Source organism: Thunnus maccoyii, chromosome 15, assembly GCF_910596095.1.
Source record: "Thunnus maccoyii chromosome 15, fThuMac1.1, whole genome shotgun sequence".
Classification (NCBI taxonomy): domain Eukaryota; kingdom Metazoa; phylum Chordata; class Actinopteri; order Scombriformes; family Scombridae; genus Thunnus; species Thunnus maccoyii.
This window is the reverse complement of record NC_056547.1, coordinates 10,124,697-10,141,889: the sequence shown is the minus strand read 5'-3', so window position 1 is coordinate 10,141,889 and position 17,193 is coordinate 10,124,697. Positions and strand designations below refer to the sequence as shown.

The 17,193-nt window shown below is 40.7% G+C and overlaps 1 protein-coding gene across 9 annotated transcripts in view; it reads left to right on the top strand.

The window, feature by feature from the left end:
* The window catches only part of kiaa0319l (KIAA0319-like ortholog), a 24,551-nt gene extending 7,358 nt beyond the window's left edge, over nucleotides 1-17,193 (top strand). For all 9 annotated transcript variants that reach the window (XM_042435456.1, XM_042435460.1, XM_042435459.1 and 6 more), the window contains 21 exons: nucleotides 1,665-1,933; nucleotides 2,523-2,600; nucleotides 2,917-3,160; nucleotides 4,498-4,596; nucleotides 4,988-5,085; nucleotides 5,236-5,323; nucleotides 6,233-6,325; nucleotides 6,434-6,566; nucleotides 6,899-7,004; nucleotides 7,183-7,305; nucleotides 7,432-7,555; nucleotides 8,738-8,870; nucleotides 9,284-9,432; nucleotides 10,803-10,954; nucleotides 11,146-11,284; nucleotides 11,967-12,126; nucleotides 12,232-12,374; nucleotides 12,770-12,892; nucleotides 13,099-13,189; nucleotides 13,352-13,443; nucleotides 14,060-17,193. In XM_042435456.1, the coding sequence (XP_042291390.1) occupies nucleotides 1,665-1,933; nucleotides 2,523-2,600; nucleotides 2,917-3,160; nucleotides 4,498-4,596; nucleotides 4,988-5,085; nucleotides 5,236-5,323; nucleotides 6,233-6,325; nucleotides 6,434-6,566; nucleotides 6,899-7,004; nucleotides 7,183-7,305; nucleotides 7,432-7,555; nucleotides 8,738-8,870; nucleotides 9,284-9,432; nucleotides 10,803-10,954; nucleotides 11,146-11,284; nucleotides 11,967-12,126; nucleotides 12,232-12,374; nucleotides 12,770-12,892; nucleotides 13,099-13,189; nucleotides 13,352-13,443; nucleotides 14,060-14,256 (2,834 nt within the window). In that variant the 3' untranslated portion in view covers nucleotides 14,257-17,193. The remainder of the gene's footprint in view (nucleotides 1-1,664; nucleotides 1,934-2,522; nucleotides 2,601-2,916; nucleotides 3,161-4,497; nucleotides 4,597-4,987; nucleotides 5,086-5,235; nucleotides 5,324-6,232; nucleotides 6,326-6,433; nucleotides 6,567-6,898; nucleotides 7,005-7,182; nucleotides 7,306-7,431; nucleotides 7,556-8,737; nucleotides 8,871-9,283; nucleotides 9,433-10,802; nucleotides 10,955-11,145; nucleotides 11,285-11,966; nucleotides 12,127-12,231; nucleotides 12,375-12,769; nucleotides 12,893-13,098; nucleotides 13,190-13,351; nucleotides 13,444-14,059) is intronic.

The window sequence follows — 17,193 nt, the reverse complement described above, 5'->3', positions numbered from 1 at the left end:
TTGTTTTTTTCTTTCAAAGCCGCCATTAGTTGAAAAGCAGGACAAGCTCTTTGCTAACTACCCTTCAGCTGAATCTTATCTAAAAAATATCTAGAAATATTATTGTAAAGATTGTTTAAAATTATAATTCTTAAGATTTTCATGAATTCAAACTCTGTTTTTGCTGCTTATTTGTGGTCTGCATTTTTTAGCAATAGCCATTCAATGTTTTTTCACTCTGTGATTGCCTCTCTAGTTGTTTTCCTTGTTAGTGGCAGAGTCTGCCAATCCCGTGCTGGACTCAGATTGCCTTCCTACGCATGACGGATGCATGTAGTTCAGTGTTACTGTTTGTTGTTTTATCTCATTGATAACAGCCTCGCTGTTTACTGTTCACCCTCCTACTGCCGTATCAGATGTGTATTGAGTAACTGCTGATGCAAGCGCAACATTTCCTGCTGCTATGATTCACATTAAATATATTCAACTGCAAGGTGTGGGGTGGCTTTTTATTGCATAGCAATCCAAGGAATTGCAATGTCACTGACGTTAGCGCTGACAGCAAACAACGTGATTCCCTTTGGTCCTTGTCCTGGGATGACCTTTCAGGACTACAAAACAGAAATGAAAACCAGTCTAAGTGCTTTTTCATTGGGGCTGCAGATTTTTTAATTGACAGAGTGACTCAGCTGAGCTGTACTCGTTTTGTCATTGGCTGTTTTTCACAGTTAGTTTGGCTGTTATCTTTTTGTTGCCATTCATATGAGTACAGGGGAAATAAAAACTCAAATTTCTCCAGGTGTTACGACTGTAGTCTGTTTCTTTTATTGTACTTTGCCACACAATGAATTTTCCATCTTGGACAGCGGATGAATTGAATCAAACTCATTTCATGCTTCAAAAGGTTGAATAAGAATAGTTTTATCACCAAAAGTAATGCTCTTAAGGAGGAACGCACACACATTGGGGCAGCTAACTGTAGCAGCAGACTGATGTATTACTGATATGAGTCTGATATGGTCTGGCTCAGAGGGTGGGGTTTTGTGCATACTGCATAATGTGCTTTGGGTTTTAATCAGTGTCTTGTTTTGTCAGGGAAAAGCCTCACTTCCTCTCTCTGCTGCTGACTTGGCTGACTGCTCGATCTGTGGCTTCATGTCGGCTTTTCTGAGAAATGTTCAGTCAGAGCCTAATCTGTGAAAAGTCTCACTAGCCGGGACCGGAATTCAATATGGGTTTCACTCTGCCCCTCTGCCTTTGACAATGCCAAGAGTAACCAACAATGCCCTGATTGATATAAATGAGTGAAATCTTGAAAAGGCTGGGAAGCACTGCCCAGCGGTAGATCCATATTGTTGCCTTTGGCAGATCCTTTTGATCAAACTACAAACTACACTACACTCTTTCTAGAATTTCTCTGTGGGGCAACTAGTCCATAACTGTTAGCTGTTATATTCTCATTCATCCATGTTTCAGGAGCAACTCCTTTTCCTTTTCTTTTCACCATGGTAGAAAGAGTTTTGTCTTTTAACAATGGCTGCTATAACATTTTGACAAGCTGTTTTTACTATCAGAATAATTACATGTTGCGAAGCTGTCAGGTAATGTGATGGCTTCAATTATCGCTGCAGTAATTCAGTAAAAGATGAGGGTGTTACCCTTCACTGCACTCTGTCTCCCTTCAGGTGTGTCTGCAAATCTCTGCCGGGTGACCGGCGGGGTGCTAGGGATCCACTGGAGCAGCATCATCAGCCTTGGTTGGCATCCTCTGGCAGACGGGAGAGCCGGGGCAACATGTTGGGAGTCCTGCTGCTTGAAGCCGAACTGTAACGCCGTGTGGAGCCTCGGCGGGCGCTGTGTGCTTCTCAGCTGCTCCCGTACGAGGGGCTGCCTCATCTCCTCTCTGCCCCAGCCTCATCAGGAGTCCCTCGGCCTCCTTCAGCAGCTTTCCAAGGTATGGCTGCTGCTGGTTGACCATTAGACCTCTTCTGATGATACTGCCATTGGTGAGGGTAATGCAAACAGGAAAAAAAATCTACCTCTGCTGATTTTCTCTTATTTGGAAGAGAGATAGATTCATCATATATTTAGAGCAGAAGATTAGCATGTTGTTTTACAATTAAAGCAAGGGACACAGGGGTGATACTTGCCTAATTAAGCTGATCGAGTATTGGCTGTACGTCAGTGTTTTTAAAAAATTCAGTTTTTCTGCTAGCAGAATTTTTCACAGCGAGCCACCAAGTTAGTTTTTAGCAGCATTTTTATGTAACCTGACGTAAAACAATCCAGTGAGTTCATGCACTGTGGTATACAGATTTAAATGTGGGAAATAAGAGCGCTGGTGTCGGATCAGGAATCAATATCAGCAGGTACCCTGAGTTAAAGTATCGGAATTAGTATTGGGAGAGAAAAGGCTATATCGGTGAATCCTGAATTAAAGCTAATAGCCTAACTATACTTTATGCTGTGTAGAAATCGGAAATATTCAGTTCATTTGTGAAAAAATTTCTAAAATTATTTGTTTTTTGTAATGTCTCTTTAAGGGTCCGGTCACACCAAGACGCAGGAAGGCTCGTCATGCAGGAAGCCACAAACCATTTACAGGACAGCTTATCAGCACGGTAACTACACAGAATATGGGTTAAATTTTTAATGTTTATATTGATTTTTACATTGTTGGCTTGTTTCAGTGGATTTGTTAGGCTTATAGACTTATGTACGAACCATGAATTAAGTTCTTTCTCAAATCATTCCCACCCTCTTTCTTGCAATCACACTAATTAGTTAGTCAGATAGGAGTGTGGTTGTAGATTTGGGGAGTGCAAAAAAATAAATTACATAAAATCTGCACCTGGAAATTCCGCTTCAAACGTTGCACCTTGTTATTCTGACTTTCTCACATCATTCAAAATTCAACATTTATAACCATCTCTGCAGGAAAGCACCAAACTGGAAACAGCTCACCCAAGTCCAACAGTACCCAGCGCCATCGCTTTTCCTCATACAACCCAAAAGCACGTCAGTCAGTTAACCAGTGTGAGCGCTGACACCGCTCCGGCTCCCTCACAACAAAACTCAACGGTGGACGACACCTTTGATACAGCTGCGTCTTCCAATAGCAGTGATGTCAGCACACCCACGGTGACTGCAACTGCGATCATCACAACTCCAACACAGGCTGGTAAGGAAGGAATTATCTGCAGCAGCCGGTGTCACATAGCAACCTTTTTTCCAGCTCCCTCAGTAATGTGTCTTGTCTTCATTTATTATTTATGAACTAATAAATAATATAACAGGATCGTCGTTGCGCAGAAGATTTCACACGACTTCTAAGTCCTTACTTTTCTCATGCAGTTTAAAATACTGTACATCTTTTCCCTTTAATCTTGTTTTTCTTCTATCACACAAACTCCTAAAGTTTGCACAAAAAAAAACACTTAACTGTTCTTTCTTTTTGTTATTTTGACTAATATTTGGCAAAATGTGAAAATGTACTTTGCTGGCACATTTTATGGCAGACTGCTCAGATGCCATTTTTGCCAGATGAAGGAAACGTGTGCTGTGAGTGTGAAGCCAGTAGAATGTAAGCAATAGGAATGTGCTGAGACATGCTGGGCTTCTACAAACAAGAATAACTCGTATGGTCAGTTTCTCCTCCCTGAAGGACAATATCATCATTGAGCTGGCATTAAAGGTGCAGTGTGTAGAATTTAGTAGCATCTAGCGGAACGGACTTGGCAGAAATGGAATATGATAAGTTTTAATTAGTGTATAATCCCATGAAAGAATCATCAGCTTAGAACGAGTCCTTTATATCTACATAGGGAGTGGGTCCTCTTCCACGGAGCCCGCCATGTTTCTATAGGTAGCCCAGAACGGACAAACCAAGCACTAGCTCTAGAGAGGGCCATTTGCGTTTTTTGCGTGTTTCATGGCCACCGTAGGTTCTCCTAGCAGCATAAGAGCCAGATATTTCCCTCAGGGGTTAGTGGAGACTAAAACAGAGCTAAAAGGAGAGTGAATATTGGACTTACATTCATCAGGTGGACGCAAACTCTGCTCCAAATAAATGCTAATGTTGCTATGTGTCTGATGGATGTGTGATGATATGTTAGTGTTGTGTTCACAGCTCGCTCTGCTCCAAAGTGGCCAAAAAATCAATTCTTGCAGGTTTCGGGATTTTTTTATACCACAATGAATCACAAGCCATTGAATGGTGTTTGTATGCATTTGTTGTAAATTAGGTAAACAAGAGAAATGCATGGAAAACAGTATGGTCTTTGCCCCCCGTTATACATTTTTTTAAATCCGTAAAACCAGTTTCATTTACCCAATTAGTTATAATTAGGTAAAAGATTTTATTTTTTTTTCAACTATTTCATTTGGCCCCATTAAATCACTGTATGTCGATATTGACCTGCTCCACTCTCTCTACCAGTCTTTTGGTTGCCATGCCAACCCAGTGGTTACCATACTACTCTTTTGGCACCGTCTCTGATTCTGTGTTTACCACTGCAGTGAGGGAGCTGGTGGTGTCAGCAGGGGAGAGTGTAGAGGTCACGCTGCCACGCAATGAGGTCGAACTCAACGCCTTCGTGGTCCCAACACCCCCGCCAGGTAAAACCATGGAAATGGATAAGATTATAACAGCTCATTGTTTTCTTTCTCATTTTGAAGTTACTTGGAAATGTGTTAAGTTATCAGGCCTGATTATAAACTGACAGTCATTCAGCATGCTGTGATATTTCTGGTGTTCAGTAGTGTCTCCATCATCATACCTCATACTGAACACTTTCCAGAGAATTTCAAATCCAAACCGGAAAAATATTATACAGTTAAGGAGGAATGCACGTCATAATTGTGTAAATTGCCCGGTCCCTGCTCGACATGCTCAAACAATACCAACATCTTTCATCTGGAAATGACCCTTATTTGATAGATTTTAATTAAATGCATGAGCAGATTTGTTTAATGCACTTATTTATTTAATGTTGCTTCTTCTCTACAGAGACAAACTATGCATTTGACTGGCGTCTGATAACACATCCCAAAGACTACAGTGGAGAGATGGAGGGGAAGCACAGCAAGACACTGAAGCTCAGCAAGGTACAGCTTTCATATTCATGAATTCATGCTCTGCTAAAAATAAAACCTGCAGCTGGAGCTCTATTGAATTTATAAACAGAAAGTTTCAGTAGTGTGTAAATAACACAGATTGTCTAAAAAAGATCACTTCCTCTTTCCTTTCCCTCGCAGCTGACTGTGGGCCTGTACGAGTTTGAGGTGACAGTGGACGGGGAGGGGGCTCACGGAGAAGGTTACGTCAATGTCACAGTCAAACCAGGTGAGGATTTTGTGAAATGTAAAATGTTTTTCGTTACCCTTCATAGCTCATGATTTCTAGAGACAGTTTTGAGAGTTAGTCAAATTTCACACCTCTGACTCCTTTTCCTGTTTGCCCATATCGTTTTCCTGTTTTGCATGTGTTGTAATGATTAACATTTTGAGGCTTTTCCTCTTGCCATATCATATAATTTTGCACCAGAAATACAGGCACTAACCACCGTAAATCATAAATAAAGGGAAAGATTATAAAATTATACAAATGAGAAGTTGAATCTGAATCTGAAGTTGAATATTTTGCAAAGCTGATGCTGGCCCAACAGTCACAAACACTGCAAAATTATGTAATATGGCAAAAGCCTTAAAAATTATACAAATGCCAAACAAGGGAACGTTTCTAATGAACATTACAGTCGTCGACACAACTGGATTCATGAGTAGACCTTGAGTAACACTGACTGAACAACTTTACAGCCTCAAAAAGTTCAAGTCATTCAACACCTCTGACACTTAAAAAACACATTATGTGCTTACAGGAGTAGTATTTATTTTTTGCACCCACTGTTTCCAGTTAAGAGTGTCTACTACAACATGCTAATGCTAATAAAGCCAAGCAGTAACATCATAGTTCTTGCTCTTAAGAAGGTCATGACGCATATTTGGTGTTACTGTCTTTCCTGTCAGTGTAGATAGTATGAGATGATAAGCAAGCAAGTCAACAGTTACAGCTCATGTTGACTAAATAAACCCAGATAATATTGCTGGAAGACGATGCTGCTTTCCTCCCACACACACATTCATATTTGTGACTTCTGCCAAAGTAGCCATTGAGTTGTTCGTTCTGTCTCGGTCAAAAACAACTGATGCGCAGCTCATTAAGCACATTTATTTCTTGTTTTCCACCTGACAGAGCCGCGGGTAAACAAGCCCCCTGTTGCCGTAGTTTCCCCAAAGTTCCAGGAGATCTCCTTGCCAACCAGCTCTACGGTGATAGATGGCAGCCGTGAGTCTACCACATAACACACACGCACAAACATATTGAACACCAACCAAAGAAAGAGGCTGCGTACTAAAACTGAACATATAAATGGGTTGTCCTTCTTCTTTTCAGAGAGCACAGATGATGACAAGGTGGTGGAGTGGCACTGGGAAGAGGTCAAAGGACCCCTGAGGGAGGAGAAAGTCTCTGCCGACACCCCTGTCCTCACCCTTACCAGCTTGGTGCCTGGCAACTACACATTCAGGTAGAGGTGGACCTCACTTATCTCCATAGAGATGGATGGCATCTGAGAAATCTCATGGATTCAGATGTATTTCTAAAGGAGAAGCACAATTAGCAAGAAATGTGTTTTATAGTAATTGAATGTAAAAATAACACTGTTGCCACCACCGTGGATACTGGGACTCATCACTCTATATGTCAGTCATGATTACAACATTAGAAAAGAGAAGAAATGATTGGCTTAAAGTTACTTGCTTTTATATAACTTACAGGTTAAACTGGTTTGTTTTGAACACTATCTGTTGTACAGTTTCATGTACTTGATCTGATAAAATGTGTCTTTTTTTTCCTCAGTTTGACTGTGAAGGACTCAGACGGAGCCACAAACTCGACGCAGGCCACTCTGTCTGTCAACAAAGCCAAGGACTACCGGCCTGTGGCCAATGCCGGCCCCAACCAGGTTTGAAGTATTTTCTACATTATACTGGTTTTCTTTTTTTGTAATGCAATAAACAACATATTTTCAATATCTATTTGAGCTCAATAAAAAGTCCATTGATACATTAAAGTGAAAAATGTCATAAGTTGTATTTTTTATTTGTATAAAAACCTTGTTTTTGTCATATTTGAACATCTAGGTCATCACCTTGCCACGTAACTCCATCACACTGTACGGCAACCAGAGCACAGACGACCATGATTCCCTGGCCTACGAGTGGTCACTCAGCTCAGAGAGCAAAGACAAGGTGGTGGAGATGCAGGTGAGTTCTTCTCATATTTCAGCAGATTCAGACACTCTAATTCACTGTGCATGAGAGAGTCAAGGGTAAAATGTTGGCGTCAAACACTGGCATCTTTTTGTTTCATGTTTTTTTTTTTTTTTTCAGGGCGTGCGGACACCGATCCTGCAGCTGTCAGCCATGCAGGAGGGAGACTACACTTTCCAGCTGACTGTGATGGACTCAGCTGGACAGCAGGACACCGCCCAAGTCACAGTCATTGTGCAGCCAGGTAAACAGCTGCAGGTCATATGACACCTCAACATGTTTGAATACAGTAAAAAGTTGAGAGTAATGTTTGGTTAAGATGAAGGTAGTCAATACAGACTCTGCTTCTTACTATGCAGTGTTCATACATTCCTTACAAATCCCTTTCCTTACTTTGATTTATTTATCTGTCATTTGCTGGTGTTTCTTTTTTTTAAGTTTATTTAATCAGCTGGATTTTTGCACTGCTTGAAGACAGACTTGACTCCTTATCTTGACATAATAAGTCACCACTTCCTTTGTACTCAGTATGACCTCTGTTATTTCTTGTTTGGCCTTTCTACCGCAGGCTACTACACATACAAATATACACATAAAGTGTGAAGAGCCTTCTGAGCCGCAGTTCATAATGTGCTCTACTATATTTATACAGTTACATTATGTAGCAGTGTAATCATACTTCTAATAGGAAATCGTATTTGCCTAAATTTCAAAAGAAACAGCCTTTTGACGGAGTGAACTGGAGGTATGCGTGGTTGCACGTCTACATTCAACCTGTTAAGCAGCTAGTGAGGCTGGCCAGAAGACTGTAGACTGCAGACACACACTGGCAAGAAGTTCTTGCAGTATTTGAACAAGACCTGTTATGTAAACATACATCGACCTGCAAGGTCAAACCATGTCAACCACTTGAGTCATAATATCTAAAAGAAATGGTGTGTTGTTAGAAAATCCAGGTATTTCAGAGCAGGACTGCAGTTCTCTAATCACACACTGACCTTTATAAATGTATCAGGTACTTTATTATAGAGTTTATTAAAGAAGTCCTTTTATATCACAGTTGTTTTTCTCTACTGTGTGATCTTTTAGATGGTATATAATGGGATGTTTTTTTCATTAGTAATGAAGAATATTGCTTTTCCTTCTTAGCTGTTCATTTTTAAATAAAGCATTTTTCGATTAAACTATTGGTCCATTTGTCAAATACGGTAAATGTCAGACATTAATCTGATCTGGATGAAGCATTGACTCACCAAGAATTATGGCTCAAAATCTCATAGTTTGAGAGGCCATTTTTTTCTGTTTTACTGATCCTATTTAAATGATAGCTGAGATGTGCTTTGTTAGCTTGTATAGATTGTGGAAGACAGCGTTTCACAAGATTTTTCTCGCTTCATCCTGATTTTTCTGTCTCTCAATCCTCCAGAAAACAATAAGGCACCAGTAGCAGATGCAGGACCGGAGAAAGAGCTGACTCTGCCAGTTGATCGAACCACGCTGGACGGCAGTAAGAGCAGCGATGACCAGAAGATTGCCACCTACCACTGGAAACAGACCAAGTTAGTTATACACAAGCTTATGTACACATCTGTACCAGCACTTCAGTGATTCAGTATTACACTTCTATAAAGTTGGAGGATTTTTAAGCCTAAACTAAAATAACCATGATAACATCACCAGTTATTATTCCGGACTTTAGAAAGTTCCCTACAGAAACACAATAGACATGAAACATATTTTTTACGAACTGACTAGTAGTTCCCATGTTTAGTAAACATAACAGAACTTGATGTGTAGAAATCATTCAGGTTCCTCTTTAAAACCTCCGGTGCAAATATAATATATTAGAATTAAACATACAAAAGATCTGATACGTTCTACACATCTTCAACGTCATTCAGGTTAATATACAGAAAATTCTCTCCGTCACAGTTTTTCCCTCTCTGTTTCTGTCCGTCTGCTCCTCCAACAGGGGTCCTGATGGCGTGAAGATCGAGAATGCAGACAGTGCTGTTGCCACGGTGACAGGTCTCCAGGTTGGCAGATACGAGTTCACCCTGACAGTAACTGATGACAGGAAGCTGCAGAGTAGCGACACTGTCGTAGTCATCGTCAGAGAAGGTTAGAGCGTGTGTGTGTGTGTGTGTGTGTGTGTGTGTGTGTGTGTGTGTGTGGACTAATCCTCCTCTTTGTTGGAAAATAGATGTTTGGGGTCGGAGACAGACAGGAGAGGATTGTGGATGTTGTTTATACACTTCCATGGTTTTTAATGGAAAAGTTGGTATAATCTCAAGTATTCTGTTTTAGATAAGAGAACGGTGAGTTTGTATGGTCAGGGCATGTTTTTGAACTTTTAGTTTTAACGTGCTCGCTGTATGTTAAACCTTAGAGGAAACGTTAATACTAATAACTGAAAAAAGTCCAAAGAACATGACAGCAACAAAACAAGAATCATATTTGCATGTGTAAATGGTAAGACTTTAAACATGCAGACATTTTACAGCATATTCTTCACCATAATGTATAGTTCTTTCTGACTGCAAAAATGTGAATGTAGGTATTTTTGGAATTTTTGTGTCATTGTTACTTTTGATGATTACATGGAGTGGACATAATAACATGTACTATGTAATGTTACTATGTTATGGTTTATATTTTTATTGATTTTTGTGGTATGAACCAACACAAACAATCTCTATATCAAGAGCATTGTACAGAATAACAGTAAAAAAAGATAAATATGGGAACAAAAAAGAAACAGATAGATACATATAGCATATAACATGCATAATATCATTAACCTTCAGTGTAGTCCAGAAAGTGTTCTTGTTGCCCTGTGATTTAAACCCTCCCAGTAGCACATCAATTCATCTCATTAACACGCTTGAAAAACTCCTCCCATTTGACCACATACTGATTCACCCTGACTCTAAATGAGACTTTCTCAGACGAGGCCACCTTGCCTAGCTGAGTAATCCATTCATGAAGAATATATATCATGGCACCTTGGCTGTAAAACACACAGTCACCAAGTTTTGCAGTGTCTTGATGGAGTGGATGTCACTTTCTGCTTTTCACTGGGTTCCAGCTGGGTACCTTTCTCTCACCTCATTTCCTGTCACCTCTCTACTGTCAGTTCTCTAATTGAGACATAACAAATGGAGGTGAAGTAATGAAGTAATTGTCTGCTTTGCCTTTTGAAAGTGAATGGCGGGTATTTGAAAAAACATATGATGTTGGAGGATAATCAACAAGGCACAGTCTGTGCAATTTGTAGTGACCAAAGCTACGACGGGTATTAATGTGATGTAAACTATGTACAAAATATTGGGTACATTTTCCGCTTTTGCACAATCTAAACCCAAATCAATCAGCAGGGCATAACGGCTTTTACTGCACCTGGATCCACCTCAGTGAATGAATATACAGATATTCATAGGTTTCCTGTTAAGTCTCTACATTCATTGTCTTTCATTATGTTTTTCTACCAGAACTGGACCAGCCACCTGTGGCTCATGTGTTGTCGAGTGCGTCCATCTCTCTGCCTGTCAAGACCGCCACTCTGGATGGATCTCATTCCACTGATGACAAAGGTGGAGTCAGCTACTTGTGGGCCAGAGACGACAGCAGCCCCGCCGCTGGGGTGAGACTGACACTCATACTGGTTTATCTCTGAACTGGTTCATAATAGTTAATGATTAAGCCTGAGCCTAAGCGGGCATACGAAAGTCAAAAGTGTTAAATGACACTATAACAGCCAACTGGTGATGTACCTTTTTATAAGCAAATTTGGACATTCAAAAATTATATAAGTTTGTTTTTTTGTTCCAACAGGATGTGCTGAACAACTCCGACCACCAGGCAGTGCTGTTTCTGGGAAACCTGGTAGCTGGGAAGTACAGCTTCACCCTGACTGTAACTGACAGTAAAGGACAGACCAGCACAGACAGAGGCACAGTGGAGGTCAAACCAGGTACACTGAATGAAAATACATAAACCCACAATATATATATATATATACACAAAGAGACAGACAGACATGCTATTTTAGATCTACTTTTGTTGATGTGCCCTTGCTGTTCTGGGTCAGTTTCATTGTTTGATGGTGCATTTAAAGTTTTCACATCATCACAGTCTTACTGTTGCATACATGTACTGAATGCGACAAACTGCAGCAGATTTTTTGGAGTAATTGAAAGGCATTCTGACCGAACACCATCATAAAACTACAACATTTACATTGAGCATTACTGCTTGATTTTTTTAACAGTGTAAGAATATCACAGAGTATATATATATATTTTTTCCTTCAAACAAGTGTGTGCAAATGGTCTCCACACAGTAAGAGACTCAACAACCAACAGCAGAAGGTTGTACAGGTCAGTGTGCAACATACGGTGTGCAGACACACACTCAGCCAGAGACTAATCCGTTGCTCGGCGCTCTGGCCTCTTTCCCAGATTTCAGAGTGTCAGATGGATCCTGCAATCAGCCTGTTATTCTCATGTCAGTCTCTTCTTCTCCTTGTTACTTTTTCTTTCCCACTATTCCCTTCTCCACCCCCCCCACCCCGCCTCCCGCCCCCCTCCCTTCCATGTCTCTTCTTTGTTTTAATCTCCTCTCTAACCTTTTCTCTCTCTCTCTCTCTCTGTCAGACGTATGGGAGCGTGACCTGGTGGAGCTGGTGTTGGAGATCTCTGTATCCCAGGTCTCCCACCGTCAACGTGACATGCTGCTGCGCCAGGTCGGGGTGTTACTGGGTGTGCTCGACAGCGACATCATTGTGCGAGAGATCAGTGCGTTTAATGAGCACAGGTGACTAGTTTTTATTTCTAGACTTAAATCCACTAACCTATCTGACTTTTTGGACATTACTATATCCAAGTAAACTTTAAATTCACTTTCTTCTGTCCTCCTCAGTACTCGTTTGGTCTTCCTGGTGTCAGGTGGTCCAGGGCGCCCTCCTCTGTCTGGCCACAGCGTTGCACTCAGCCTACGTAACAAGCTGCGTAAACAAAAGAATGACTTCCTCATTTACAAGGCACGACGGGTGGATACAGTCAGTGAGTACTGAATAAAGTAAAAAACACACAACAAAGTAAAAAAAACTAAAGTAAGAGAGGTTGTTGATGAGATTATGTGATTCTGCTGGACATATATTTAAGATTGGAGTACATATCGGATTATAAATCACCTATTGCAGGCTGAGTGGTCAAAGGAATGTTTTACTTGGTATTTACTTTGAGCCAGAGGCTACAGGAAGGTCATAAGAACAGATGCACTTTGACCTCTTTGTCTTAAGATAATGGTGAAATGATGACAGGGGTTGATAGGACTCACAGGTCAAATCTCTCAGATATTTGAGTTGTTGCATTCTTGGTTATTTTGTTTCAGCTGCCTCTGAAGAGACACTGTTTTTATACAATGCACCTACAGTAGCTTTGCTCTCTTTCTTCAGTCTGCCAGCTGAACTGCTCCAGTCATGGCGAGTGTGACTCATTCACACGGCGCTGTGTCTGCCATCCTTTCTGGATGGAGAACTTCATCAGAGCTCAGCTTGGTGACGCAGAGAGTAACTGCGGTAAGATGAAATGAGTCTTCATTCAATATTTTAATCTGAGAGTGAATCTGCTGTAATGTGGTGAAGTAGTGATCTTTAATACGACGGCCAAACTTTACCTCCTCACACACTTTGGACTTAAAATTGAACGTGATACTTTAACTGAAATACTGTTTAATATGTATAATAATAATTACATGCCACTCTTCTACCTCTTTTATTTTCAGAGTGGAGTGTACTCTATGTGGTTATAGCATCCTTTTTGATTGTCGTTGCTATAGCAACAGTTGTCTGGGGAATGGTGTGCTGTTGCAACAGGTGAGAGCAATTTCTAAAATACGAAATATTATGATGATTATTACTAAATGTCGTTGGATATATACAGTATATATCCGTCATTTCCATGAAACTCTTGGGACAACTTCTACACCGTCTGATGATACTGTGTGGGTGTGTTTGTTTTTTTTTCCCCCCTGAAAGACGTAAGAGCAGAGTACGCAGAAGCAAAAGCCGTTATAAAATACTGGAAGCTGACGAGCAAGACAGTCTGGAGCTACAACCACCGAGAGCTGGTAAGACACACATGCAGCAACACGATTACCAATTTTAGTTCACTGGAAAACACATGTAAAATATCAAAAATTCCCAGAAATCACAGGACATGACATCAGTAAATTGAGCACAATTTACCACTCGTACTACTCATGTCTATAAACCAGTTGAATTGACAACTACTTACCAGGAACTTACAAACTCACTTTTTACTCTAGAAATCTATGGATGTTTTAGAGAAGTTTATATTTTGAGTAAATAACAAGAAAGAGAAGTGAAATCTTAATGCTACTGTTTGTTGACATAGCGTCTAGAGCTGGTGGAAGTCTGCTGAGGAGCAGCTCATCTGGAGGGGGGGACAAATAAGGAGTTTTTTAAACTGTAAATCATGCAAAGATATTCCAGTAGAGCCCCAGAATAAAAATATAGACCTGGAAATGTGCATGTCATGAACAGATATATAAATGTTTGTTTGAAAAGCAACACTGGCATTTGTGGTATTTGAGTAATTTCCTCCTTTAATAGCTTTTTTTTCCCTAACTGTCTCTGTTACTGATGCAGATCAGAACCAATTTTAAGCATCATTCTGTTTATTTCTCTTCTCCTTCCTCTCTTCCTCCACCACCCACCTACCAGGCCGTTTGAAGCCAGTACCCGCCCCCACCTCTTCCGCCCTCATGCACTCGGACTCTGACCTGGACAGTGACGACGGGCACGGCGGGGTCCCGTGGACGGAGCAGGAGCGGGGGCACCTCCTGCGGCCCCAGAACGGCTCCCTGAGGAACGGCCAGGGTCCCGTGAGGGGCAAGAAGCAAAGAGAAGAGCTGCTATAGCAAGAGAGGAGGGGGGGAGCTCGCCGCTGCCCTCACATACACCTCCTCCAGCTGTCACACACCTCTGTTCCTCACGCTTCCCCTTTCTCTTTTGTTGTCGCTCAACACAAAAACCTCACGCCTCTCATCCATGAAGACGGACTGTGTGATCCCTGGATATTAGAAAGAGGGAGAGAGGAAAAACATGCTGGAAACATGTTGTCCCACTGTCACAGAAAAAAAAAAAAATACCACTATACTGAAATGTCCCTGCTCCCACACTGAGCCAGTACAGAGGAAGAAAGCTACCATTTTGTGAAGAATTAAGGGGGGTGAGCACTGTATTTTGAAAAACTTAAAAGCATAACGTACACTCCTATAATTTAACACAGAGACATAAAGAATGTACTGTTACCCCTCTTACTGATGACACACGTTGGTTAGAGACTGTGGGAGAGAAGACTTTAATCTGAGTGACACTTGACTTTCGGGAAGGGGGGGGGGGGGGCGGACGAAACAAAAAGAAACTCTGCTTCAATGACACGAAAAACCAGCGAGCCCACATGACACGCTCACACCTTGCCTCTCGTAGACACGCATGTACGCACACAAACACACTCTTCATGTTTTCACACTGTTCCAGGTCAATGTGATGCTACCAAACACTGCCATGTTAAAAGAAAAAAACAAAACAATGGTTAACTCTGCTCTAATTATTTTTGTTAATAGCAGAAAAAACGGTGACTCAGCGGAAGGAACAACCAAAACAGAGCAACCAACAGCAATGGACCCCCTTCCAAAAAAAAAAAACAAAAACAAACAAAAAAAACGTGCATGAAGAGTGACAGATTGCAGTTCTGGTACCATTCGATACCGGGATGATCGCCTGCATGTTTGTTTGTTGAGTGTATGTGTGCGCCCGACATGGTGTGATTTTCGCGGCTGCTGTGCCAAAAGTTGTTTCTTCAGAGCAGTTTGTATGTTTTTATGTCTGTTAATTAACCCACGTGAAGAGTCACAGATGTGTTTGATTGTTTCTCATTTATGGCGGTCAGATGCGTAGAACGTTAGGAAGAAAAAAAAAAAATGCTGTTATTATTCCGGAGGCTTGCTTCTCTGTGGATTAAGTCGCCGGGACACACACTGGAGTACACAACAATAACGAGCGCGGTCTCTGCGGTCCTTGACAGAGGAAACATAATGAGGAAAAAGAAGAAGTTCACAACAGATGGGACGAGAAAGGACACAGCTTCCTCACTCATCTCAATATTCATTTATGTAACGACTGCTTGAACCATGAAAAACCACTTTTCTGTTTGTTCGTTCGTTCACAAACAACCTTTAGGCTGTGATTAGATGTCGATGCACTTTGATTCCATGTCTGTCAGCTTCAGTCTCATTTTGTCTCCTGTTGGCTGAAAAGTTATGGGTAAAGTTGAAAAGCCATGAACGCAGGTGCTGGCTGCATTTAAATTACATATAATACTTAACTTTCTTGACTTGAGATCATTTGAAATGATAAACTTTGGTAAACCTGAACGCGGCTGTAGTCCAGATGCACCTCAGTAACCTCACTTGGTGACACATCTGTAAACTTGAATCAATAGGTGTCACCATAATGAATAATACATTTTATGAAGTCATTTTGGACTTTCTGTGCGATTTCAGCAAACAATGATCTGTTTGGCTGTTTAGGATGAGCACATTTATCCTTGCTTTCCTTTTGGTAAATACTCAGTTAGTTTTACTTGAATCATACACAGTTCTTAGGAAATCTGTTCGAATGAAGAAAAAAAAAAGATTTGACATTAATTTGGCATCATTACATTTCCATTTAAAGTGTGTTGTGCGTCCAGATGGACCTGACTCTGCTAAATCCCGAAAACAAATTATTACTTCCCACGAATAGGAAAAAGAGCATAAGGTCAATCTGAGCGATGTTTGCTTCTTCAGAGAGGACGTTGCCATGGATACACCAGTAAACAGGACACCGTACATGAACATAGAGGAGAAAGAAAGACAACAAAAGCTGCTTCTGTGTATCGGTGAAGCTGTGTTTCTGTACTGAAGGAAACTTAAACCAAACGACTCTTCCCTGTAACATCTCACCGTGTGATTGCTTTGCATGTAAAATGTGAAACTGACTGACCTGTAAGTTGATTTCCACATGTTTTAAGTCACTTTTTTTCTTTGTTGAATGTTTAAAGGGTATGTCATTGATTCAGTTCAACTTGTACTCTGTGTGAAATAAGCGATCGTTTAATTTTTTTTTTTTTTTTTGCAAAGAAAGTGTCTATTTTGTATTGTCGAATCATCTCATGCTGATGTCAGTTCTGCTGCACTAGTTTAGTACTCAGTGTACATCAGGCCGAGGTGGAGATGTTTTCAGTATTCAGATGTGCTGAATTTATCTGCCCGTCTTTGGCCGACTTGTGTGAGGCAAAGTAAAAATCAAGCGCACCTAAGTGCCAACTCTGTAAAATGTCATCTCTTGAACATTATGAAATAATGTCGTCATCTTCCCGTCTTCTTTGCACATCATGAGAAAAAGTTTATGGAGTACATATCCAGATTGGATGTTGATTCACTCTCAAAACCTCCAAATTATTTCAATCTTTCAATCTGTGTACTTTTTCCCAAAAATAACCTCTCCTCAAATTGGAAAGGTTTTTTTTTTTTTTTATAACTATCTGGCAATACAAAATTCAACATTTCTTCTGTTACACCTACACGATTGGCCAGCCACAGCTTGAATTCGTAAGAAGTGAATTGACCTCGACTCTGACGGAGTCCACTGTGAAGGCAGAGAGAGGAAAAACGGGGAGCAACTATTAAAAATGAAGGGAGTTTAATTTAAAAACGTTTTGAATAGAGTTTTAGTTTCTCCTTCTTTCTGTGTGACCACACCTGATGCAACTGGATAATCTGTAAATTAAAAATAAAATGTTTGATTTTGTT